General features: G+C 38.9%; 1 protein-coding gene across 1 annotated transcript; it reads right to left on the bottom strand.

Moving 5' to 3' along the window:
• Window positions 1–645: 645 nt before the first annotated feature.
• hcrtr2 (hypocretin (orexin) receptor 2) lies at window positions 646–20,424 on the bottom strand. Its single transcript, XM_070916441.1, has 7 exons — window positions 20,208–20,424; window positions 9,537–9,715; window positions 2,778–3,021; window positions 1,907–2,022; window positions 1,555–1,775; window positions 1,208–1,329; window positions 646–815 (listed from the first exon to the last, which is right to left on the bottom strand). The coding sequence occupies exons 1-7, from the start codon at window positions 20,422–20,424 to the stop codon at window positions 646–648; spliced, it is 1,269 nt and encodes a 422-aa protein (XP_070772542.1).
• Between the last annotated feature and the right edge of the window lie 508 nt (window positions 20,425–20,932).

Genomic DNA, 20,932 nt, shown 5'->3' with positions numbered 1-20,932 from the left:
TTTCCATACTGATAATGCACATAATCACACATTCTTCGGCTTTTACACTGAAGACTTCAGACGGACATCTGCCAATCAAAGAGACAAACTGCAAATCTGACATATTTTCTATAGCACCTGCTCTATTATTGTCGTAAAAGCCGAAATAATAATAATAAATATATAAATATAAACAAATGATAAACACTTCCTGTCAACAATATAATGAATCACAAATCCTGAAAATAAAGTTATACAGTGACAATAGTACATTTACAATAGAATGAATATATTAAAGTCATTTAACCTTGTATCATAAAATACATATGGTATGACTTATTAAATACTAAACATTCAAATGGTGTCCTTTGATAACAAATAGATCGTTTCTGTGAATTACAAGTGATTGCCATGTCCTCTTGTGTTCCTGATCATGTAAACAAAGTGAGAACGTCAGAAAATAGTGGCCAGATTTCTAAGGCTCTTAAATTCCATAAGTTGAAACTAACCAAACACACAACAATACAATCATTTTGACACATTCTTTTCCATTCAAAGGAGTGTTTTTCTATAATCAGGTTTAAACATTTTAGTGTCTACCTTAATGACGAGTGTGTCCTTCGAAGCTTGAGTTAGTCAGAAGAACTCCCCACCCGGATCATAAAACTACACTATCTGGTCTGATATACGTGACACGTTGTCCATGTTGTTGACTTGAGTTGACAGGGATTTTCGGCTGTCTGTGCTCACTCTGGTCCTTGTCCTCTTCGTTCGATCTTTGCCTTGGCCATAACAATGGCAAGAAAAGGCTGCTTTGAACTCCTCGCGGAACTTACCTGTGGAAAAAAAGAAACATGAGAAACACTCAGAAAGCATTCAGTTTGAGCCTTTTATACGGTTCGCATCAAACACCGTTTGCAAATGTTTCATAGGCGTCATGAACTACACTTTTATTAGTAATTCATGTTTGGGAGATTTGATTGACTCCGGATTCATCATAAATATATCATATTTCATTGCTTTTACAGTACATGGTGACTAACAGCTGAGGTGCTTGTGTCATTATTAAGGCCATAAAGCTTGAATGGCATCTACAAACTGTATATTCATGCAAGACATTTTTGTGACACATACAACGTAAAGCAGTGTTTGTTGCCAAACTGTCCACTAGAGGACAGTAATGAACCCACACAACTGGTCTAAGTGGTGAGGAAGGTTACAAACTCACCACTGAGGAAATTGTAGATGATAGGATTTGCTGCACTGTTGGCATATATGAGCCAATGTGAGAAAGTGAACCATGCGTACACTGTCTCTCTGTCGTTTGTGCTCTTGAAAGTCCCAAAGACTCTGCAGGGAAAGTATGACATGGTATCAGTTAAAGATTCAGTCATGTTTGCATGCTTTTAATGCTACAATATGATGTTTCAGTCATTATTAAACATGAAACTACCATGGTGAGCTCCTCATGAAAAAAGAAGTGTGAGTCCTGGTTTATCACAGGGTCCATAGTTGATCTCTCTGCATTTGAATAGCTTTTAATCATTGAACCAGCAGAACTCGAGGGATTATTACCTCTTCATGACATTGAGCACGCTGATTGGCAGGTAGCAAAGGGCGAAAACAAAGAGCACCACCATTAGCATGCGGGCTGTCTTGCGCCGGGCTCGGACCTGTTTGATCTCAGCACAAACTGTGCTGGTCCTGACCCTCACGGGCTCTCCCGGCCCTGGCATTGGAGCTGAGCACAGCATGGACCTCCACTTCCTCTGCAACACTGATGTGCTTCCAGGAATCTGTTGAATGAACATGTGCATACATCAGGCACTGCGAAACTCGCCAAAAGAACATCAGTTCACTGGTTCAACATGGCTTTGTCAAAGCTGATGTATCACTTTTAAAAGACATGAAGCGCTGGAATACACACCTGTTGACGCCACAGCTTGAGACATATCTGGATATATGCCAGGACCATGAGACATAAGGGTGCAAAGTATGTGACAATGAAGAAACAGCTGTGATACACCTTTGGGTAGATCTCAGCTGATGAAAGAATAAAAGACATCATCATAATTTGATTTAACTGTCTGATGGTTACCTTTCAAAGACCTGCCCCCTAGTTACTGTTGCTATGCCTGTCAATCTATCACAGCACTTTTACAATGATAGCGTGGCAGATTTGTCACTTGAAATACACAGATACTTTTCAAACAATGGGTTTTCGACTTAACCAAATGGTGGTATCACATACTTTATTTGATCTTGACAGAGTGAATTTCACACCTGCACAGTCATTTTAGAATATAATTTTAGAATAACTGTCTGAAATACTTATACATCGATAATGAAAATCAAAAAGTCGCCTTGAGAAATATTTTGAGATTAATCAAGGAAAACTTCAATTTCAAACCAATCATATCAAGGTAATGCTACTTCTACCGATGCTAGTGTTTGCTTTAGCTGTGCGTCCACGCAGTTCTCAACAGGCAGAACTTGGCATAACACCAGTAACCTAATAATAATTAGCAATGTATTTAGTTCTAAAAAAAACAATCAGATCATCGATAGCCTGCCTCAATTACTGTAACCAAATGAAGGTGAGGGGTTGAAAAGCTTTTCCTCTTTGCAAGATTCTCCTCCTTTGAGGATTTTAATCAGAGAGGCACTCTGACTGGCTTAAACTGAAATTTTGCCCTTTAGTTAGTCATTTGGTCTATGTTTAACCTGTGCATCTGGCAGCAAGAGAGAGACTTGGCACAATCTTTTCATGTGTTTGAGGGAGATTTGCGAAAACTAACCTCCCCAATGTTCATCACACACTGTGAACAGGCTGGTCTTGTTTGTTAGTTCAGGCAGCAGGCTGCTGCACTCCATGACAATAGCCTGAGGGATCATGATGATGCACGACACAACCCAGATGACAACAATACTCTTGCGGGCCCTCTTGGCTGTGCTCTTGAACATCAGTGGGTGGCAGATAGCATACCAACGATCTTGGGCAATGCAACTCAGTGTTAGGACTGATACAGAAACAGATATGGTCTGGGGAAAAAAAGAGAAGAAACACCAGTTAGATAGAAACAAAACTATTCTTGGAATTGTATTTTCAGGACCAGAGTCAGAAACCAGAAAACAGATCCTGCAGCTTCTTATTTTATTCATGAGGCATTCACCTGCATTTGCATTCACCTGATATTGACATAGTTTGGGGAGATTGTGGCCAATAGTAAGCATTAATTAGAAACATTATTTCAAAATGTGTAGTCACTGGGGCTTTGCTTTAAATCTCTGTGACATCACATGGCTGTAAAGTAAGTCTTTAGCCACCAGCCGTCCTATTTAAGTATCAGCTCTTCTTCTGAGGCAGATGCAGCAGAGCACAGTTCCTTTTTTCTTTTTGGACCTGAGGCATTTTGAGATAAACAGAAATGTTAGATAATTGAAAATGTGTATTATTCCTTAGAATTTAAAATTTATTTTCTTTCCATGGTGAAGGTGAATTGTCATACATTTTGACCTGAATAATTAAAAATATTAAAAAATATATATATTATAAAGCCTGAATGGCAAAACATCCTTGATTAGGTTTGCAGTTCAACATGTTCAACACCATGACTGGTGGCGTCTGACTGTTATATATTTTTTTATTTCCATGGCCAAGCAGAATAGCAATTACTCGTATTCACCAAAATACAATGGCTGCACTGGCTTTCACAATACAGGACCGAACCTCTGTGGAGGTCAAGCACACATTGAGTTAATCCAGTGTATCAGGACAATCATGGCCTAATGGTAATCAAACCGTGATCCATCAGCACTGTAAAGTCACACATGAGAGTGAGTGCAGATCAGCAGGGTTCACTAAATCCAACAGTGTAGGGGGGTCACAGAAAATCTTCTTTGCCTTCCTTTTCTCCTTGACAGTCTACTCTCACTACTATCTCAATTACACACCTGCTGAGGACGAGCTGTATCAGATGAAGTGAGAGTGGCATGATGAAGCGTGAGGAATGTTGGAGATGCTCACATCCCATTTCAGCGTGTTGCAGATGTTTGTCTCCAGGAATTTCAATGAGTCCATTCAGTGTACAGCAGCGCCACCAATTTCATGTGGGAGATAAACCTGTGGGTTCATTTCCTGTGGGAAATAAACCCTCAGCTCCATTACTGTGAAATATTTGCTTAAGGATGCCAGTGGTATCCTAAATCACCTTTGTGGACTAATTTCCCTCATTTAAAAGGTCCAAAGTAGAAGGTAGACAGCATTGCTCTGTAGGTAGAAAGGGACAAATCCTCACATAACTGTCCTCTGTGTGACAGGAAATCAATGGTAGATTGGCAGATATGTTGAGCTTGGTATAGTAGCCTTGAAACAGATCCGGGATGGTGACGTTAAAGGCTGGGAATGTGAACATTATGAAAATATATCCACAGTGAAACCTGCACACAGTGTACCCAGCCTGTAGGCAAACTGCAGAGCATCAGTAGTAATTTTAGAAATGACAATCAAGACAGTCTGAAGTTGTAATGTGGTCTTCTCCATCTTTGGAGAGGAACTAAAGGATAAGTCTGGTGTCAACAAATCCCATGAAAATCATGTCATCCTGTGTATGAATACTCACTAGTGCACCAAATGTGTATTAACCTGCCCCTGAAAATAGTCCCCAGCAAATGTACAATTTCCTCCTGTTTGAGTAACGTTTGCTACAGTTGCCAACTGTTTTAGGAAATTACCTAAAGTTAAAAAAAATGTAAAACCTGCTGGTATTTCTAATAACATTTAATCCTGTTGTATGTTTTGGATTTCAAAAAGTACATTAACCAGAAAATGTGTAACCTTAGGCTGTGGTCTTGAAACAGGTAGGGGAGGGAAGTCTTGTTTTTTTTGGATAATTGGTGCCATCTGTTAATGTGAACATGTAATGACATTTGAATGTTAACTCACCTCCTCAAATCTAATTCTCAGACAAAACCATGATGTCATGTTTGGGCCAAAACAATATTAACTCTGTTGCTTTTGTTGCACTCTTCAGTGAACCCATTAAAGTTATTATAGACATTCAATACAAGCTAAGCCAGCAGCATTAAGCTTTCATTAAGGGCTTCCAGTCACTGTTCCCTCTAAACTGCGCGCAAAATAAAACTCCAAACTGAACTGAAAATAAAATAAAAATATAACAATTCATTCTGTGCTATTTTTCAATGTGAGTCAGTGAGTGGCCGTTGACTGGCTGCTCCAGCGAATGATGCGATTCACATACTGTAGGTATTTACGCAGCAGTCGCAGCTAATCAACATCATTGACAGGCGTTCTTATGTGCAGCCACCGGTGTTTTAGCTAGCAAAGCGGTAAGGCCGATGTGGATGGAAAACACGCTAATGATGCTAAGTTCTGCTTATGTCGACCCTTTCTAATAATGGCAAAACGAACGGGCAGCGGCACATCCCCTCACCATGCCAAAGTAAAAAAGAAATGTGGTTCTTTTAAGATGGAATGGCTGTCGGAATATGTCCAAACAGAAGAAAAAACTGTGAAACTGGGGGAGATTTTTTCTTTTTCGAGCGAGAAAGGACTGCTCTGCAAAACATGTTGCGAAGCCAAAATAGCAAGCGAGTTTTCGGAGGGAAAAATGTGGACAGAATGGAAGCTGGACTACCTCAAGCGACACATTCAGCACAAAAGCCATTTGAAAGCGGTTGGAATTGTAAGAAGATGTAATATGGGAATGGGGATCGGTACATTGCTGGGGGAGAGCGCCAGAGACCGAGAGAAGAGGAACGAGCTGTCACTCGTAAAGAAATCCAACCCCGAGCAAGTTAAAGTTCTCATCGACAATATTCTACTGGCCATCAACATGAATGCTTCTATGCTGTCGGTTCAACAAATTCACAATCACATGGCAAAGTATGTGAGTATACCAGAAAGCTGGCGAAGCAAAAATTATGCCTTTGAGTTTGTGAATTCAATCAATCAAATATTGCAGAATGAGACGATGTGTAAAGTTAAAAATGCACCCTGGCACACCCTGATCGTAGATGAGAGCACAGACATAACAGTGCACAAAATGCTAGTCCTGTATATTAAATACAGGGAGGAAAACAACGTGATCCATAAAACTGTATTTGGCGGCATCATCCAGCTGACAGCATGCACCGCTCAGGATATTGTGCAGGCAATAACTCAGTTTTACACCAAGCATGAATTAGACATGCAGAGAATGGTGATGCTGACCTCCGACGGTGCCTCAGTAATGCTAGGAAAGCACAACGGAGTTGCAGCTTTATTAAAGCGGCAAATACCACACCTAACTGAACAACACTGTGTGGCCCATAGAGAGGACTTGGGCATTGATGATGCGTGGAAAGATATACCTTTGATGCGTGATGTGGAAACTTTTCTTAGAACGGTTTATTCCACTTTCTCTAGATCCACTGTAAAGAGGGGAAAATTGGAAGACCTAGCAAAGATTCTTGATGAGGATACACTGTCATTCAGGCCTCTGAACGAAGTGCGATGGCTGTCTCGGGACCAAGCTGTGAATGCTGTTCTGAGGAACTACACTGTGCTGGAAGAATACTGCAAGAGAGAAACTAATGATAACAGAGATCCAGTGGCAAAGTACTGTTACAAAAAGCTGACGGATTTAAAGTTCAAGGTTACTGTCACTGCTCTGGGAGATGTTTTGGGCGAGCTAGCACACCTGTGTCTTTCTTTTCAAAGATGCAACCTGACTGTGATGGAAGGGCACTGCTTTGCCAGAGCAAAGATTGAGAAGCTGCGTTCCCAATACTTGACAGAGGAAAAGGATGTTAACTGGAGTGACCGTGTCAAAGAGGCTATGAGGGCCTCATCAGCTGATGATAGAAATACCAGTGAGATTACTTGTTTTATTCGTAGGCTCTGTGATCACTTGGATGCTCGTTTTCCAGAGGATGAATTAAAGGAGTGGTCAGCATTTGACATTGAGGCATTGAGCTCAGACATCAGTTTTGATTATGGAGCAGCAGACATTGCCACACTGACAAAGAAGTATGAGGCCATTCTCCACCACCCACATTCCTTGGAGGTCATTAACAGTGAATATGCTGAATTCAAGTACATAATGAGGCAAAAACTTAAACAAGGGTCAATCAGCACATTCTCAGATATGGTGGCTGCAACACTAAAATGTGAGGAGCTAAAACACATCTCACAGCTTGTGGATATTTGTGCTACATTTCAGGCATCTAGTGCAGATTGTGAAAGAGGCTTTAGTTTAATTAATCGCATCAAAACAGCATCCAGAAATCGTCTTGAAGTGGACCATTTGGACCAGCTGATGCGCATAAAGTCAAAGCTGCAAGCAGGCGAGGCCATCAACCTGGACAACGTGTACAACCATTGGAGATGTGACAAGGACAGACGGGAAAATTAAGGTGAATTTTTTTTCTCAGTCTTTTGTACTTATTCTAGTGTCATGTATTAAGAATTTTCATCTATAATGGCTAATAATCATTAAATGCTATTACCATGAGTAGTAGAAATGCTAATAAAAACTTTTTAATTATATATTTTACAGAGTTAATGAAATTTTACAGTATCACATGCTTGTGCTACAGCACACATGTCATTGTGCAAAATGTGAAAGTTTTAATGTGAAAAAATGTTTGTCACTAAAAGGTGAACATGTCTCAATTCTTCCAGAGCAGGAGCCCCACCCTGACCCCAGAAGAAGGACTTTCTCACCCATTGTGAAAGAAGCAGGCAGGGGTTTAAAACTGGGACAAAGTGTGAAACCATTTGAGAAGTGAGAAGGCCACACAGGAAAAATAAGGGGAAATCTATGTCCTCAATCAGATTTGTGTTAATCTAATGTCATTTATTTACAATTTTCATTCATGGATATTGATCACTAAATACTGGACCTAGTGTATGACTAGTAGAAATGCAAATAATTGTGTCATTATATGCTGTATTTTGCAGACAGAGTTGCAGGACTGTCTCTCAGATCACAGTAGAACAATCTCACCCAGTGCACAGCAGGAGCTTCACACACTGGCTCATACTTATAATACAAGTCTAAGCTTTATAATAAAAATGTTAAGTGTGTTTTCAAAACTGGAGTTTACAGTTGGCTTGGTTTGGTGGGCATGTTTTGCCATAGCTAAAATTAAATATTTATACTCCCAATAGCGTTAACATACTACACAAGTCATGAACAAGATTTTTATTATTTTCATTGTAAGTGGGATAAAGCACTTAATTAAAAGTATTCTAACAGAAATGTAAATGCTGTAATTTGATTCTTTTTCTAAACCATGTAACTTGGATGGATGCGATGCTGGCGTGACCACAGTGCACACGTCTGATGTTGCTCACAGTGGTCCAAGGGACTGCTCACCGAGTTTGTGTGTTTGCTCTGACACATGAAAAATTAGAGGGAACATTGCTTCCAGTCTATTTTTCTTGTGCAGCCTTGAGCCAATCCCTCTTGTTTACTAAAGTAATTAATTAACTGCAACTACAAACCAACAAATTAATCTGTGTTTTTGCTGTTTACTAACATTCAGTCATGACAGTTTCCTTTACTGCTTCATGATTCCTTTCAGGAATTCAAAGTTTTGTCATTACAACATACTGTATTGCAGATGGAGATACAGTAGATGCAGCACAGTTTCACTTCCCGTTTTGGTTCCACTCTTGGAGATGATCCCTCCTGAGGCAATACAGCACTGCAGCATGGAATACCTAGAAAAATGTCTTATAAAACACAGCAAGAACTGAAGTAATTCCCATGTGGGAATAAAGTTGTGAGAAAAATCTCCTCCTGGGTTCCTTAAAGCAGCAGCAGTGGCCCTTGCAAATACTGTAGCAGCAGCAGCAGTTGCAGTACAGTAACCAAGCGCACAGCAGCAAACAGGGTGAATGTGATGGCCCATGACAGCCTTCAAACAGACCCCTAATTCAGTGCCATGAGGTGTGATGTGTGTGGTAAGCTGGCAGACAGCATAGCACAATAATTCACACATTGATTTGTTCATGTTTGGAATAAATTCAGTCAACGTAATCCCTTCGGTTTACAGCTGCGTCCGTCCAGAATGTGTTGTGTATATCACAGTTCCTCAGGACCACACTTTGTGATATGGTGGATTTACTTAGTGTATAGGATATGGGATTTGTGCAGGCTGGTGTAGGATTTCAGTTCACTACATCAATGTGGCCTACAGTGTGATACAAAATGGATGATTTTCCTTTGGCAGATGTGTTGACATTGTGGGACAATGCTGCAATAGAATTTAAAAAGTGGAGAAAGCAAAAGACTTGCCTGAGGCATCAAATCACCATGGGATAACATCAAAGGTCTCCCACAGTGCATATCTCATGGGATATGAAAAAGGTATTTTTTACCCTCATGAATACAGTGAAAGAAAAATGTAAGATTGAAATAGCAAGGGTCTTGGCTTCAATTCATAAACATTTTATGAGCAAAGTGGTTTCATTCAGGTCAAGATTCCTAACATCCTGCTCTTAAAAGCAGGTAAGAAAAGCAGAAAAGATCAAAAAGTTCATCTCTTACCTGCAAATAAGGCACAACTTTGCAAAGAGTGTTTCCAAAGAACCACGTCTCTGTGATGTCTACCACAAGGCTCGCAGGCAGGCAGATGATGGTGACCAGCACATCAGCAAAGGACAGATTCACTATGAAATAGTTGGTCACGGTGCGCATGTGACGGTTTTTCCACACTGCAAAACAAACTGAAAATGACGCACAATTAAAGACCGCCCAAAGACTCAGTAAAGGCAAATATGTATCACATTAGTGAAGGGTATTTCATTTTAATCACCACTGTCTTGAAGGCATCCTGTCAATCACAGGGATTCAATTAAAAATGTATAATAGTCACATTTCACGTCTTTGCTCCTGTTGGCAAAATATTCATCAAGTGTGGCATTATGTGCTGAGACTGTAACAGAGCAGTGTCTTCTCGCCCGTAAAGGTGAATTATCAACAGTTTGGAGTTTAGTAGCACTGACATCATATCTTAATTTTACTTCACAAATGCCATATTTCTCTGCCATGACTGCCATCCCTCTGCATTACATTTGACATCTGAAGGCCTCAAAAGGGAGGCTGTGGGAAGGGAGCCAAACATCATACAGGATGTACCATTTTATGCAAAATGAAGCTGTATCACAAATGTCATTGCAACTGCATCTATGGTCCATGGTCCTGATATACGTAATGGTTTGAAAGTCGCATCAGAATTCTGAAAACATTTAATTTTATATCTATTATCACATCAACAGAGGATGTCAAAATACATAATGCAAATGTAAATGTAAATCGTTACAATAGAATAGAATATAACACATTTCTGTGTTTGCGCCTGTTAAATAGGCTCCATAACTATAACCATTTGACATTATTGTGAGATACAGTACCTTGAATTTTCTAGTTTATGTCTCATTGTTGTTTACTAATGAGAGTTCAGCATAGAAAATCATTGCTTGCACACAGCTTATTAGTGAATTTAATAGTTACATTGAGTGTATTGAAAATGAAGATTAAGGGACATTACCAATCATGGAACATTATTTGACCACTTGAACTTTCATGGCTTCAAAGTTAGATAAGACCTTCTTTCCTTTCACTTTTTAACAATATTACATACTGTATATTCTGTATCTGCTGTGCTATGGCACATAAAATGTAAAAACCAAAATGTATTATTTATTAAAAAATAACATATTTGGCATCATTATAAAACACAGGATCTTGAAAAATAACTCAATGGCTTTGAATTGTGCTTGTCGTCAAATAGTTTTAAATGTCCAGCGTTAGCAGTTATCATGTATTGCTTTTGCAATTCATGAAGCATAAATCTCTTACTGGCCCTTTTTGCTCTGAAAAGAGACTGGTCAGATGACTGAGTTCAGTTGTAGCTACTCTGGAATGATTTAAGCTCAGTGACAACGAGGACAGAGATTAAAATGTCAGCTGTTTTCCAGTTTATTACTACTGATTCTAACCAGGTATGTGTAGTGCATTTACACTGCAAAAGAGATAGAATTAAGTTAACTCAGTATGCACAGTGTTGCTCTACAATGCACAACAGAAACTAGAATAATTTTGTTATTACAACTTGGGTCTTGGGTCCTTAACAGTTGTGGCAATTATACACGTTTAACACTGTTCTCACCAAAGTAACTGCTGAGATGTGGGAACATGACAGGGCAAGAAACACAAGCAGTTTAGCAAGATGATGTAAACAAATGTGTTTGAAAGTAAAATAGAGACACATCCATAAAGTAAGTAATAATCCCTCATTGTGTGCACGCAACTACGGTGAGTAATTGTGTCTAAGTTATGTATAAATGTGTGTTTGTGTTGCTTTCCCCATAAGATCTCAGCAATTTGACAAACTTGATAACTTGTAAAATCCAAGTTGTAATAAACTGAAATTATCCTTCAAAACGAATTGGGTGGTTTTAAAAATAATGTTTGTTAAAGCATCATGCCGTCTCTTTGTTCAGTTTACACAGCTGAAAGTGTTAACTGGAAAATCAATATTGTGAGAATTAGCACATAACGTATAATCTCAGTAAATGTAGTGTGCAACTGGGAAACAGCTGCTGTTTGTGAAATTCTTGAGTAATTCGTACTCTCACATGGCGTAACCTGTGCTGCAGTGTGAATGTACAAAATGACAGGGAGACCTTGGAAGGTGGGAGGGAAAAGTAGCAGAAATGCATTTTCCACCGGGAAAGATGTATTTGCAGTACGCAATATAATCAGGGTGTACGGAAACATCACTGTGGAGAGTAAATGTTTAAGTCAGGGAGGAATATGTACAATACACATTTACTTTAAAATCCCATTAAATGCTTCAACTTACAATTCAAGCCAATAAGTTTTCTACTGAAATTCAAGTTTAGATTTTTTCAAACATATGAGGCGGTGGCTGTGAAGCTGAATCTCTTTCAGCTGACAATCAAACAGCAGCTGATAGTGGTATAACGGATACACTTTTTTCATCTTTTCGAGTTCACATTAAATTTTGGAAGGAGGAAGAACATGCTGCTCTGGCCTCCATGAGTTCAAAATGTGTAAGTCTCTTGAACCTCTGACCACATCCAACATGTTTAAGTGTTGGCGGAGACACTACAGAACCTTTTTCACCTGAAACAGGAGAGTGTGGGATATGTCAGTCAAAAGCAGCCTGAACACATCCACACAGTTCTGAGAAAAGGTCTTATCAGGCAACATAAGTGAAAACACCTGTGTAGGTGAACCAGATGTGTACTCTCTCCTTTTTAACCCATAAGAACCCATGGTGACACCAGTGTAACACACACTTCAAAGGCCCCAGAATCTTCCTTATACAGCTTTGTGCTTGATCTCAACTCATTAAGTCCCTAAGCGACATAATGAAACATCCTGGTGTGGTGGTCATGTCACAGTCATGTGACTGTGACAGGTCGGGACCTTTTCAAAATGGTGGTGTGACATGTAAACACAAGTGAAGGAAGCAACTAATTTCAAAGGTAAGTTAAAACCCATTTAACGATTCTAATGCTTTAATAGTGTGTCCTGTATACAGTCAACCTGTTTTGACCATATTTCTTGAACAAATTAATATAAAGAATGCAGAATAAATTTACCATAAACGCCCAATGTAACGTATATGCAACATCACAAATCTTTGACATTAAGGGGTAGTATTAAAAAAACCCATCAGAAATGTCTTCAATGTGGTCCACTTGGTCTGTGGTGTATTCCCCATAATTTTCCTGTGAGGGGATATGGGACTGGGTTCTTATGGGTTAATCTGTTATCTGAGTGGAGTCGTTCGCTCCTCTGTGTATTCAGTGCTCTGCAGACTCGCTGGTGTTGATTGACTGCTGTCAGATTAAAGTGTATCCATTTTTTATGTTTACTTTTTCATCAAGCCTTCAAGCCCTGTAAATGTCAATGTGATACTAGTGGACCTGCTGTGGATTTTAAAAGCAGGATAAAGTAAGACTGTAACTGCAACAACGCACAACATCAAAGACAGGAAACAGTCAAGTGAAATGATCTCTTTGTGAATATCTGATCAGCACTGTGAATATGAGACCCAGCACTGTTAATCTATTACCAATTCAATATTCATTCCTTTGCACCGTTTGTACTTTACAATTCACAGAAACTCTTGTCTAAAGACATTGTATGTTGTTGGTCATTGTTGCCTTTTATATATATTTATATACAGACCTATTTTTTTCACCTACTTGTATGTACATAATAGTTAAATGTTTATGTTTACATATCTCTGTTCAGCTTTGCTGTCCTTGTTTTTTAGCTGTATATCTATTTCTATCTTCCTGTAAATTGTAGTGTGTATAAGTACATTAAGAGCAACTTAAGACCAGTCACATTCCTTGTTTGTGTGCTCATACTTGGCCAATAAAGCTGATTCTGATTCTGAGAAGTCGCTACAATGCCATGATTAAATCACTGGATCTGCAATAAAGATCTAAAGTTATTAAAAACTGAAAGGAATAAGGCACTGTAAAACAAACTGCTGCAATATAAACAAACATTCTGGCTGCACTCTCTTCTTTTGTACATATCATGAGGCCCTTACAGCTCCCCACGCTGCCACAAAAACCACAGACTTACTCGGCCACATCTCATCTTTCAAAACCACACATGAAAGAGTGGCACATTAAAGCAAAATCCCTGGAGGACGGTCAGATCCACATTAATGCAAGCGAAGGCAGTGCGACCACCCATAATCCCCATTCAATCTGAGTTAAGAATGAGAAAGATTCCAGCTGGTGGATTGTTCCGTTTGTTTCCTCTTTTGTATTTGTGTTATCTGTTTCTTGCAAGATGTTCTGTAAAATGTTTGGGAAATGGGTTAAAAACATTTTCTTTTTGTTTTCAATATTCCCTCAAGACGTTTTCTGAATTCATTTTTTGGAATTTGTGTATACATATATGTCATCTTACTTCGGTCTATAGACTATTACACTGTCACTCTAATACAACTAAGGGGTGAAAAACTTTGGAATGGAAAGTAAGTACAATCAACAATCCTCAACAATCCACTGTCGCCTGGTATTGTTATCTTACCGGTATGACCGGTACTCAACAGACTCAATAAACTGGCCAGTGACATTGTGGGGGTGGAGCTTTCTATTTCAATAAAGTATTTCTGATTCTGATTCTGATTCTGATGGATGCAGCAAAGCCAAGTTATTAGTTACAACTGTGCTTTACCTGATATGACGAGTTTAAATGTCTGCCATGAGAAAGATAAGGTTTAGTGTCCACAGCTAGCCTGTGTACTACACAACTGCTGCTCATTATGAGGAAAGTCAGAGGTGTAGATGTAGCTTGACACCAGCAAAGTAAGTAAGTAAACACCAACACTAAATGATGAGTAATGCGAGTAGATATACTCCAACAGCAACACTAAAACTTTCTGTTTCGAGCCTCTGGCCTTTATAGTAAATGCCGAGAATTGTTAAAGTTTCTTAAATAATTATAAAGTACTATAACTTGGTATTTATTTGTCATATCCACTTAACGATGGTGTAGACTAATAATTGATGTCAGACAAATAATGGCAATACATTGTAATACATGTAGATTTTTTCAAACTGCACATGATCTGACAGTCAGCAAGTCAGAGCAATGTTTGGGATTCATCTTTGATTGTTCATTTTACCAATCTTTTTTTATTGAGTTCACATTTGCGGAAATACTTTTACTCTGAAAGTTTTGTGCTGAAAGTTTTTGATGTTGTTGCTGAACACATGCCTGAGGGCATAAAGCCTAATCAAAATCAAATCAAAATTACTTTTAAGGGTATTCTGGTCATCTGTGGACAGGTTTGTAATTCAGAAAATTGTGTGCTCGATTAGGTGATGTTACACAGCCCATTAGAAAAAAAACAATTCACCTTTAGTCCCTCCTGTTTGGCCTACAGCAGTCTATAAAAGCTTCTGGGTGAACTCTTTCTGAATGTGTTGTGTGCAGTCAATTGCACTCCAACTCCTTCTCATTTTCACATCACATTCAAACCCTGTAGAAGCAACATAAGGACTGAGACTTCTCATGCTGGATAGAAATGAAAAGTACTGTTTTCCTTCCTGTAAAGCATTTTAAGCACTCATCCTGCACTCTCTGTGCACAACAACGTACAATTCTTTTGGTTGGAGTTTAGGGCTCCCCTATGGTCAAACTGCCGGTCTACCAAGCTAACTGCTAAATCAGCAGTGAAGTGCATCTGAAGTTGATATCTGAGTGTCAGTTTGTAACAATATTTCCAACCACAGCCTTTTCTCTTCAAACATAACAGGGCTCAGGCCTGGGAATAAAAACAAACCTCCTCTTTTTTGTCCTCTACCTCTGCCATGGCAGTGGATGATGGAGGAGTTGATTGATCCTTAATGACTAGTCTTTGTCCTGCCTATTGTTGACCTATTTAATCAAGCCCCTCTTAATGGTAAGTCCTGCCCCGGCGTCTTACTTCAAATCAAACCACTGAGGAAAATTACAGTCTCAAGGCCATTTCATTTCAGGTGCAGGACAAGCAGAGCGGAGAGTGAACATCCCAAAGCACATTTACAGGAGCTGCATCAAAAAATCAAGAACATTTCGGTTTGACTTTGTCAAATAAAACCTTTTTTTAATTTAAAAGCATGATAAAGATTTATGAGATCAAAATGTTGCTCTTTTAAATGTATCTGCAGCGACCGGTACAGTGTGCAGGATCTTTAGTCTCATTTATATCTGTGTCATGAGTAATGCAATTTGAATGACAGTATATCTTACTCCATATGAATGTGTTAACAAACTCTGAAAAGGTAGTCAAAGGGTCAATAACAATTTGTGACATAAATAATTAAACAATTAGTTAAAATGAAAGGCATCACCTTTTGACAAACTATGTTTCTCCAGTATTAATCAAAGCATCTGTCCACACTGCATCTGAACTTTTCCTAGTCTTGTTTTTCCAAGAGACACATAATTTTATTTGCAATAAAAATCCACTCTTGCTATCTAATGCACCTCATGAGGTTTAATAATCAGGCTAACAGTCAAATATGTTGATTTAGGTAAGTTTATGAATAGTTTCCAATTAAAAATTATGATGATTCTGCACACCACAGTGCTGCTGCCATTAAAGCTCCATTACTGTTTTAGATGGTCACATTAAATCAAATGTGTAACATGAAAGGTTTGTTTGTACAGTACAGCTGTTTAACAACTATTTGTAAATCCACAAATGATTTGGTGTTCTTAGTTTTTAGTAACTACTAACCAGTTTCAAACTTGTGATTTACTTTACCAACTCAAGAAATGTCTAGTAAAGACAAAGTAAGTAAAGTCAAAATCAGTGTGAACATGAAATCACTGTAGCATCACGAACTATAATAACTTCCAAATATAACAGTTTAAGGGGCCAAACAATATATTAAACTAAACTGCCAATCCTTTGAAAATGTAGGTATGACTTTGTTTATTAATATCTGTATACAATGTGTTTCAGGGTTAGTATATTCATGCAGTACATTAAACAGCATTTTGATCAAATGTCCAGTCAGATATTTTGACGATATTCCATTTCCTCTTTTCCTCTTTAATCTAAATGGGTCAAACTGCTACGAGCAGGCTAACATTAGCTTTGTCATTTGGTTGCAACCCATTTAGTGATGCGTAAATCTCCACTTTTGTGTAAATAACTAGGCTGAGTTTGAACTTAATTACTCCTTCAATCCAACTGAATATTCATGTTGTTTTTGAGTTCTCTGTTGCCATGGTAACTAATGCTGCAGACCCAACCTTCAAGTTTTGTTCAGTCTTCTGGCTCAAAATGTATTAAAGAACGACCTCCTCGCCAGTTAGCTGTGAGGAAAAAGTGGAGCAACTTTTAGACAGCATCCCATAATAGACAGAAATATTGCTTGTATATTATCGCATGTCAGTGCTTTCGAGTGCTCACCATGACATTTATTATATTGGAAATATATAACAGGACCTCTAACAAACAGCAGGTAGCTAGTTACCAGTATTAGAAATGAGTCAAATGTACATTGCATATTAATTGTGATTGTGAAATTCTTTCATATTTCTGGCAGTGATTAGTTCAGTATATATTCCATCACTGCATCTCTGGGGAACATGGGCCGACTTTGTGAATAAAAACAGTTTTTATAGTCAGTGATATGACAGTATTATAAAGATAAGATGTATTCACATGTGCCCTAACGACAGACAGTGATAAGCCTTTTAATTTAAAATGGAATAAAGGAATTTGCATAATAAAAATGACTGTATTCACTGAACATTTTGGTCAAATACAGTAGACCTTCATTAAGTAACAGTTACATTTTCAACAAGCTGAGGATACAACTTCAAAGACATAAACCTAAAGCAAACCCACAGGCATGCATCTGATGCTGCTGGCTGAACTTCAGCTAGGTGATGTCACCGTCCATAATGTGTTACAGGTTGTCATCAGCGTATAGCAAAAGGCTTTTTCAGTGGCATACCTTAAACACAAACACATACATGAATAAATAAATGACTCATTACCTACAGGATCATGCTAAGATTGTGGTAGGAGCTCACCAGAGGTGGCCAATCAGATGCCAGTCGGAGCTTTTGCTACCCTGCCAGGCCTCTCAGCCAAAACACTGGGGGTCATTGGCAAAGGCCCCCACTGGTATCCACTTGGCCACCTCTGGTGCCCCCTACCAGAATCTTACCCTACCAGGTCATTTGCTTGTTGTTATTACAGTAAACCTGAATTAACTTTTTTGGCCACTTGGGGGCAGCAGAAACAAGCTCTAATATACACACAATATTGACATATTAACGCCTTACAAAGTTGATATGGTAAACGTGTTAGCAAACTGCTGCCAATTTTCACATCCAACAGTCACCAAAATACTTAAGTTGTGGGCCATAAAACCAAAACAATGAACGGATGTTCTACACACTACTATTGTGTGATTCACACACACATCCCTCTTATACTGTCGAGGGGCAGAGGAAGCAACCACCTCAGGGACACACCAGGGACTTCTTTAGCTGAATACATACTTACTTTCTTTAGAATAAATTCCACTGGATTACCTCTTTCAATCTTTGAATAAAACAGTTCAATCACGATACAGCCAGTAAACATAAAAAGTTGATCTTGTTAATAAAATTAAGTTCTTAACACTTCTATGCTGGTGATGTTGCTGAGGTCCTACAATCTGAAGGTCCCATTGGCTCACATTTTGCCATTTAACTTACTTAACTATCTAAATGTTTAATGAAAGCTTAACTATATTCTAAAGTGACTTTCGTTAGTTATGGTGTGATTTCCTTTCAGTGACTGTACTGCTGTTAACAGCTGGCACGCCTGCTGACACCATCAATAGAAAACAAAGTCTGGGGCACAAAATCGCAAAGAAAGAGAAGCTAAGATGATTTTAAAAGCCCTGCATGTTGCTGTTTGCAATTGTTTCCGCTGTGCTTCCTCATCTAAAGGAGACAATTATGATGACAACCTGTCAACTGTGGCTCTCAAACTAATGGCACCCCTGATGAAACATGCCTGTACTCCCACAATATCCCCTTGATTTGTTAGACAAACAAATGCAATGAAAAATAAGAGTGAGTTTGCTGGATAACCTCTACATAGTTCCACTTCCTGTAATTACTGAGGCCGCAGTTGAACCAACCATCATCATAACACACCGGCCTGCTGGCATATGTTGGTTGTCTTTTTCTGTGGGAGAGAGAAGACAAACTGGTGTGTTTGCTGCCTATTTATGGCTTTCACACAGTCTAATTGTAGTATAAAGGACATGCCTGCAGTATTACTGGTGTAATTTGTGCTTTAAGGGCCAAATGCACAACCGGCAGACTTTACAGAGTTGATATGAAAGTGTTCGATGACTGGTTTGGAAATGTTGGGGTGATCAATAGTAGTGTCCAATTGCTGCAATCACAACTTGTGCATGCCCATGTTAGTTTCAGTCTATCTATTATTGGGATTATTGCTGTGAGTTGTCTCCAACATGTATATGTATTGTTATTAAAAAAATGGCACTATTGATAAATGAACTAGTATTGCTTATAAAATATCCCAGTCCTATATGTTTTTATTGTTTTTTTCTAACTCCTATCTACAGCAGGTATAAGTAAAAATATGTAAAATCATTAAATATTTTACTTTTTGAAAGTAGTGTGGCATAAAATTAATGAAAAATGTGAAATTGACAGACTACAGTACTGCGTATTGACTAAAAACTATGACAACACTGAATTAAACTACTGTATTTCTTATATGCATTGTTTAATTAACTTTTCATGTATTACGCTTAGCAATACTGCAGTACCTCTAGCTACAAGCTAAGAAAGATCATAAAAAATATGAACTATCTGCACAGCTCTGTTCCAGGCTACTGTTCTTTATGTTATTGATGATGAAAATGGTTTCAAAATTGGTTCAGATAATAAAAGAGATCAAAAAAGGAATCCTGCAATGAGATGAACAACACACGTGCACATAAAGCCATTAAGAGTTCAGGCTGAGATGGATGAAACTGCAGAGGGGAAATGAGCAGGTTGTTATAATGACTGTCACGTTAGAGCCAGTGGACTCCCTCACTGGTACAAAAAAAGAAAATAAATTCTTGTCCAACATTTAACAGCAGTTTACCAATAAATTGCTAATATATATATTTGAAGCAGATTCCATTTCACTTTGAATTCAAAGTTAAATGGTTGAATTTCTCCTGCTCACAGCAGGGTCAGTGGTTTTCTCAAATACATCAGAAAACTAGAAACAGCCCAATAAGGGAGAATGACGGAAAAATAAATGTTAAAAACAAAATGACTTCATTGTGATTTACAAGCTTCCCCCCCCCATTTCTTGGACTGAGAGGAACACGCGCACGCTCACAGTGTGAAATAAGTGATGTAATTTGTGCGATCTGTTTCTTCACATCTGTTGGGGTCCAGTAGTGATCATTTAGTCCTCCTTTATGCTTCTCCATCCGCAGATGCGCCGCACTGAGCATCAAAAGGAAAACTGGACTACTTTAGATTTTTCATCACTGAGGCATTTGCTTTGCTTTTCCGTGTAGCATTAAGCTCAATCACATTCTCAAAAAAATGTGTTCAGAGTACTTCTGCTGGCTTATTTTTGCATTACGCATGAACGGGCTTAAATATACATCAAAGGTATAAACTTACCCAGCGAGTTTCCAATGAGAGAGACGAAGAACACAATAATGTAAGCCCCAATGAGGACCCACTCATACTGCTTGGGGTGTAAGTACTCCCTCCAGATGTATCTCAGAAGTTCATCGTCCTCATCCACAGTGGAGTGCAGCTGTAACTCCGTGCTGTTGGCCACATGTGCAGAAGATAAACACTCCTCGCAATCCAAATTCCCAGTGATCCCAGACATCCTTCGAGGTGTTTAATGTGTCTGTCGTGCTCCTGCTGTTAGCCGTGTGTCTGACTGTCCGCAGCTTGTTGAGCAGACTGCCAGTGAGGACGCGGAACTGTAGCGCGATAATACCGCGCTCCGCAGAGCCCGTCAGTGTGACGCTGATTTCTCCCCACAAGCAGGGTCACAACACCAACAACAGAGCTGCTTGTTGGCAGCAAGGAGCCACAGGCTACTTCAACAGCCCCCCAAGCGCAAATGGGGGAAAAAACGGGGCGGGGGGGGGGGCTCAGTGTCCTGGTTCTGGTTGTGTGTGTCCATTTCACATTCACAGCCTAATTGTTTTTTCTGATATGAATATTGAAATATTCCCCTTTATAATACTGAATACATGGCTCCTATGTCACCGCAGAAGCTCTCTCTACAGATTGTTAATGTTGGTATTAAATTCAAGTTCACGTTTTGTTAAGGTTTCAATACTTCTATAAGGTAAGGCAAGTTTATTCATACAGCACCATTCAGACAA

This window comes from Enoplosus armatus, chromosome 12 (genome assembly GCF_043641665.1).
Source record: "Enoplosus armatus isolate fEnoArm2 chromosome 12, fEnoArm2.hap1, whole genome shotgun sequence".
Taxonomy (NCBI): Eukaryota; Metazoa; Chordata; class Actinopteri; order Centrarchiformes; family Enoplosidae; genus Enoplosus; species Enoplosus armatus.
Note: the sequence above shows the minus strand (reverse complement) of the source record. Positions and strands in the feature narration are given on the sequence as shown.

Excerpts from the sequence above, each read along its gene's own strand:
- hcrtr2 (XM_070916441.1), bottom strand. The coding sequence starts at position 20,424 with ATGTCTGGGATCACTGGGAATTTGGATTGCGAGGAGTGTTTATCTTCT. Across the intron at positions 9,716-20,207 it reads TCTCATTGGAAACTCGCTGG|TTTGTTTTGCAGTGTGGAAA; the intron begins GTAAGTTTATAC and ends CGTCATTTTCAG. Across the intron at positions 1,330-1,554 it reads GTGCTCAATGTCATGAAGAG|AGTCTTTGGGACTTTCAAGA; the intron begins GTAATAATCCCT and ends CTTTCCCTGCAG.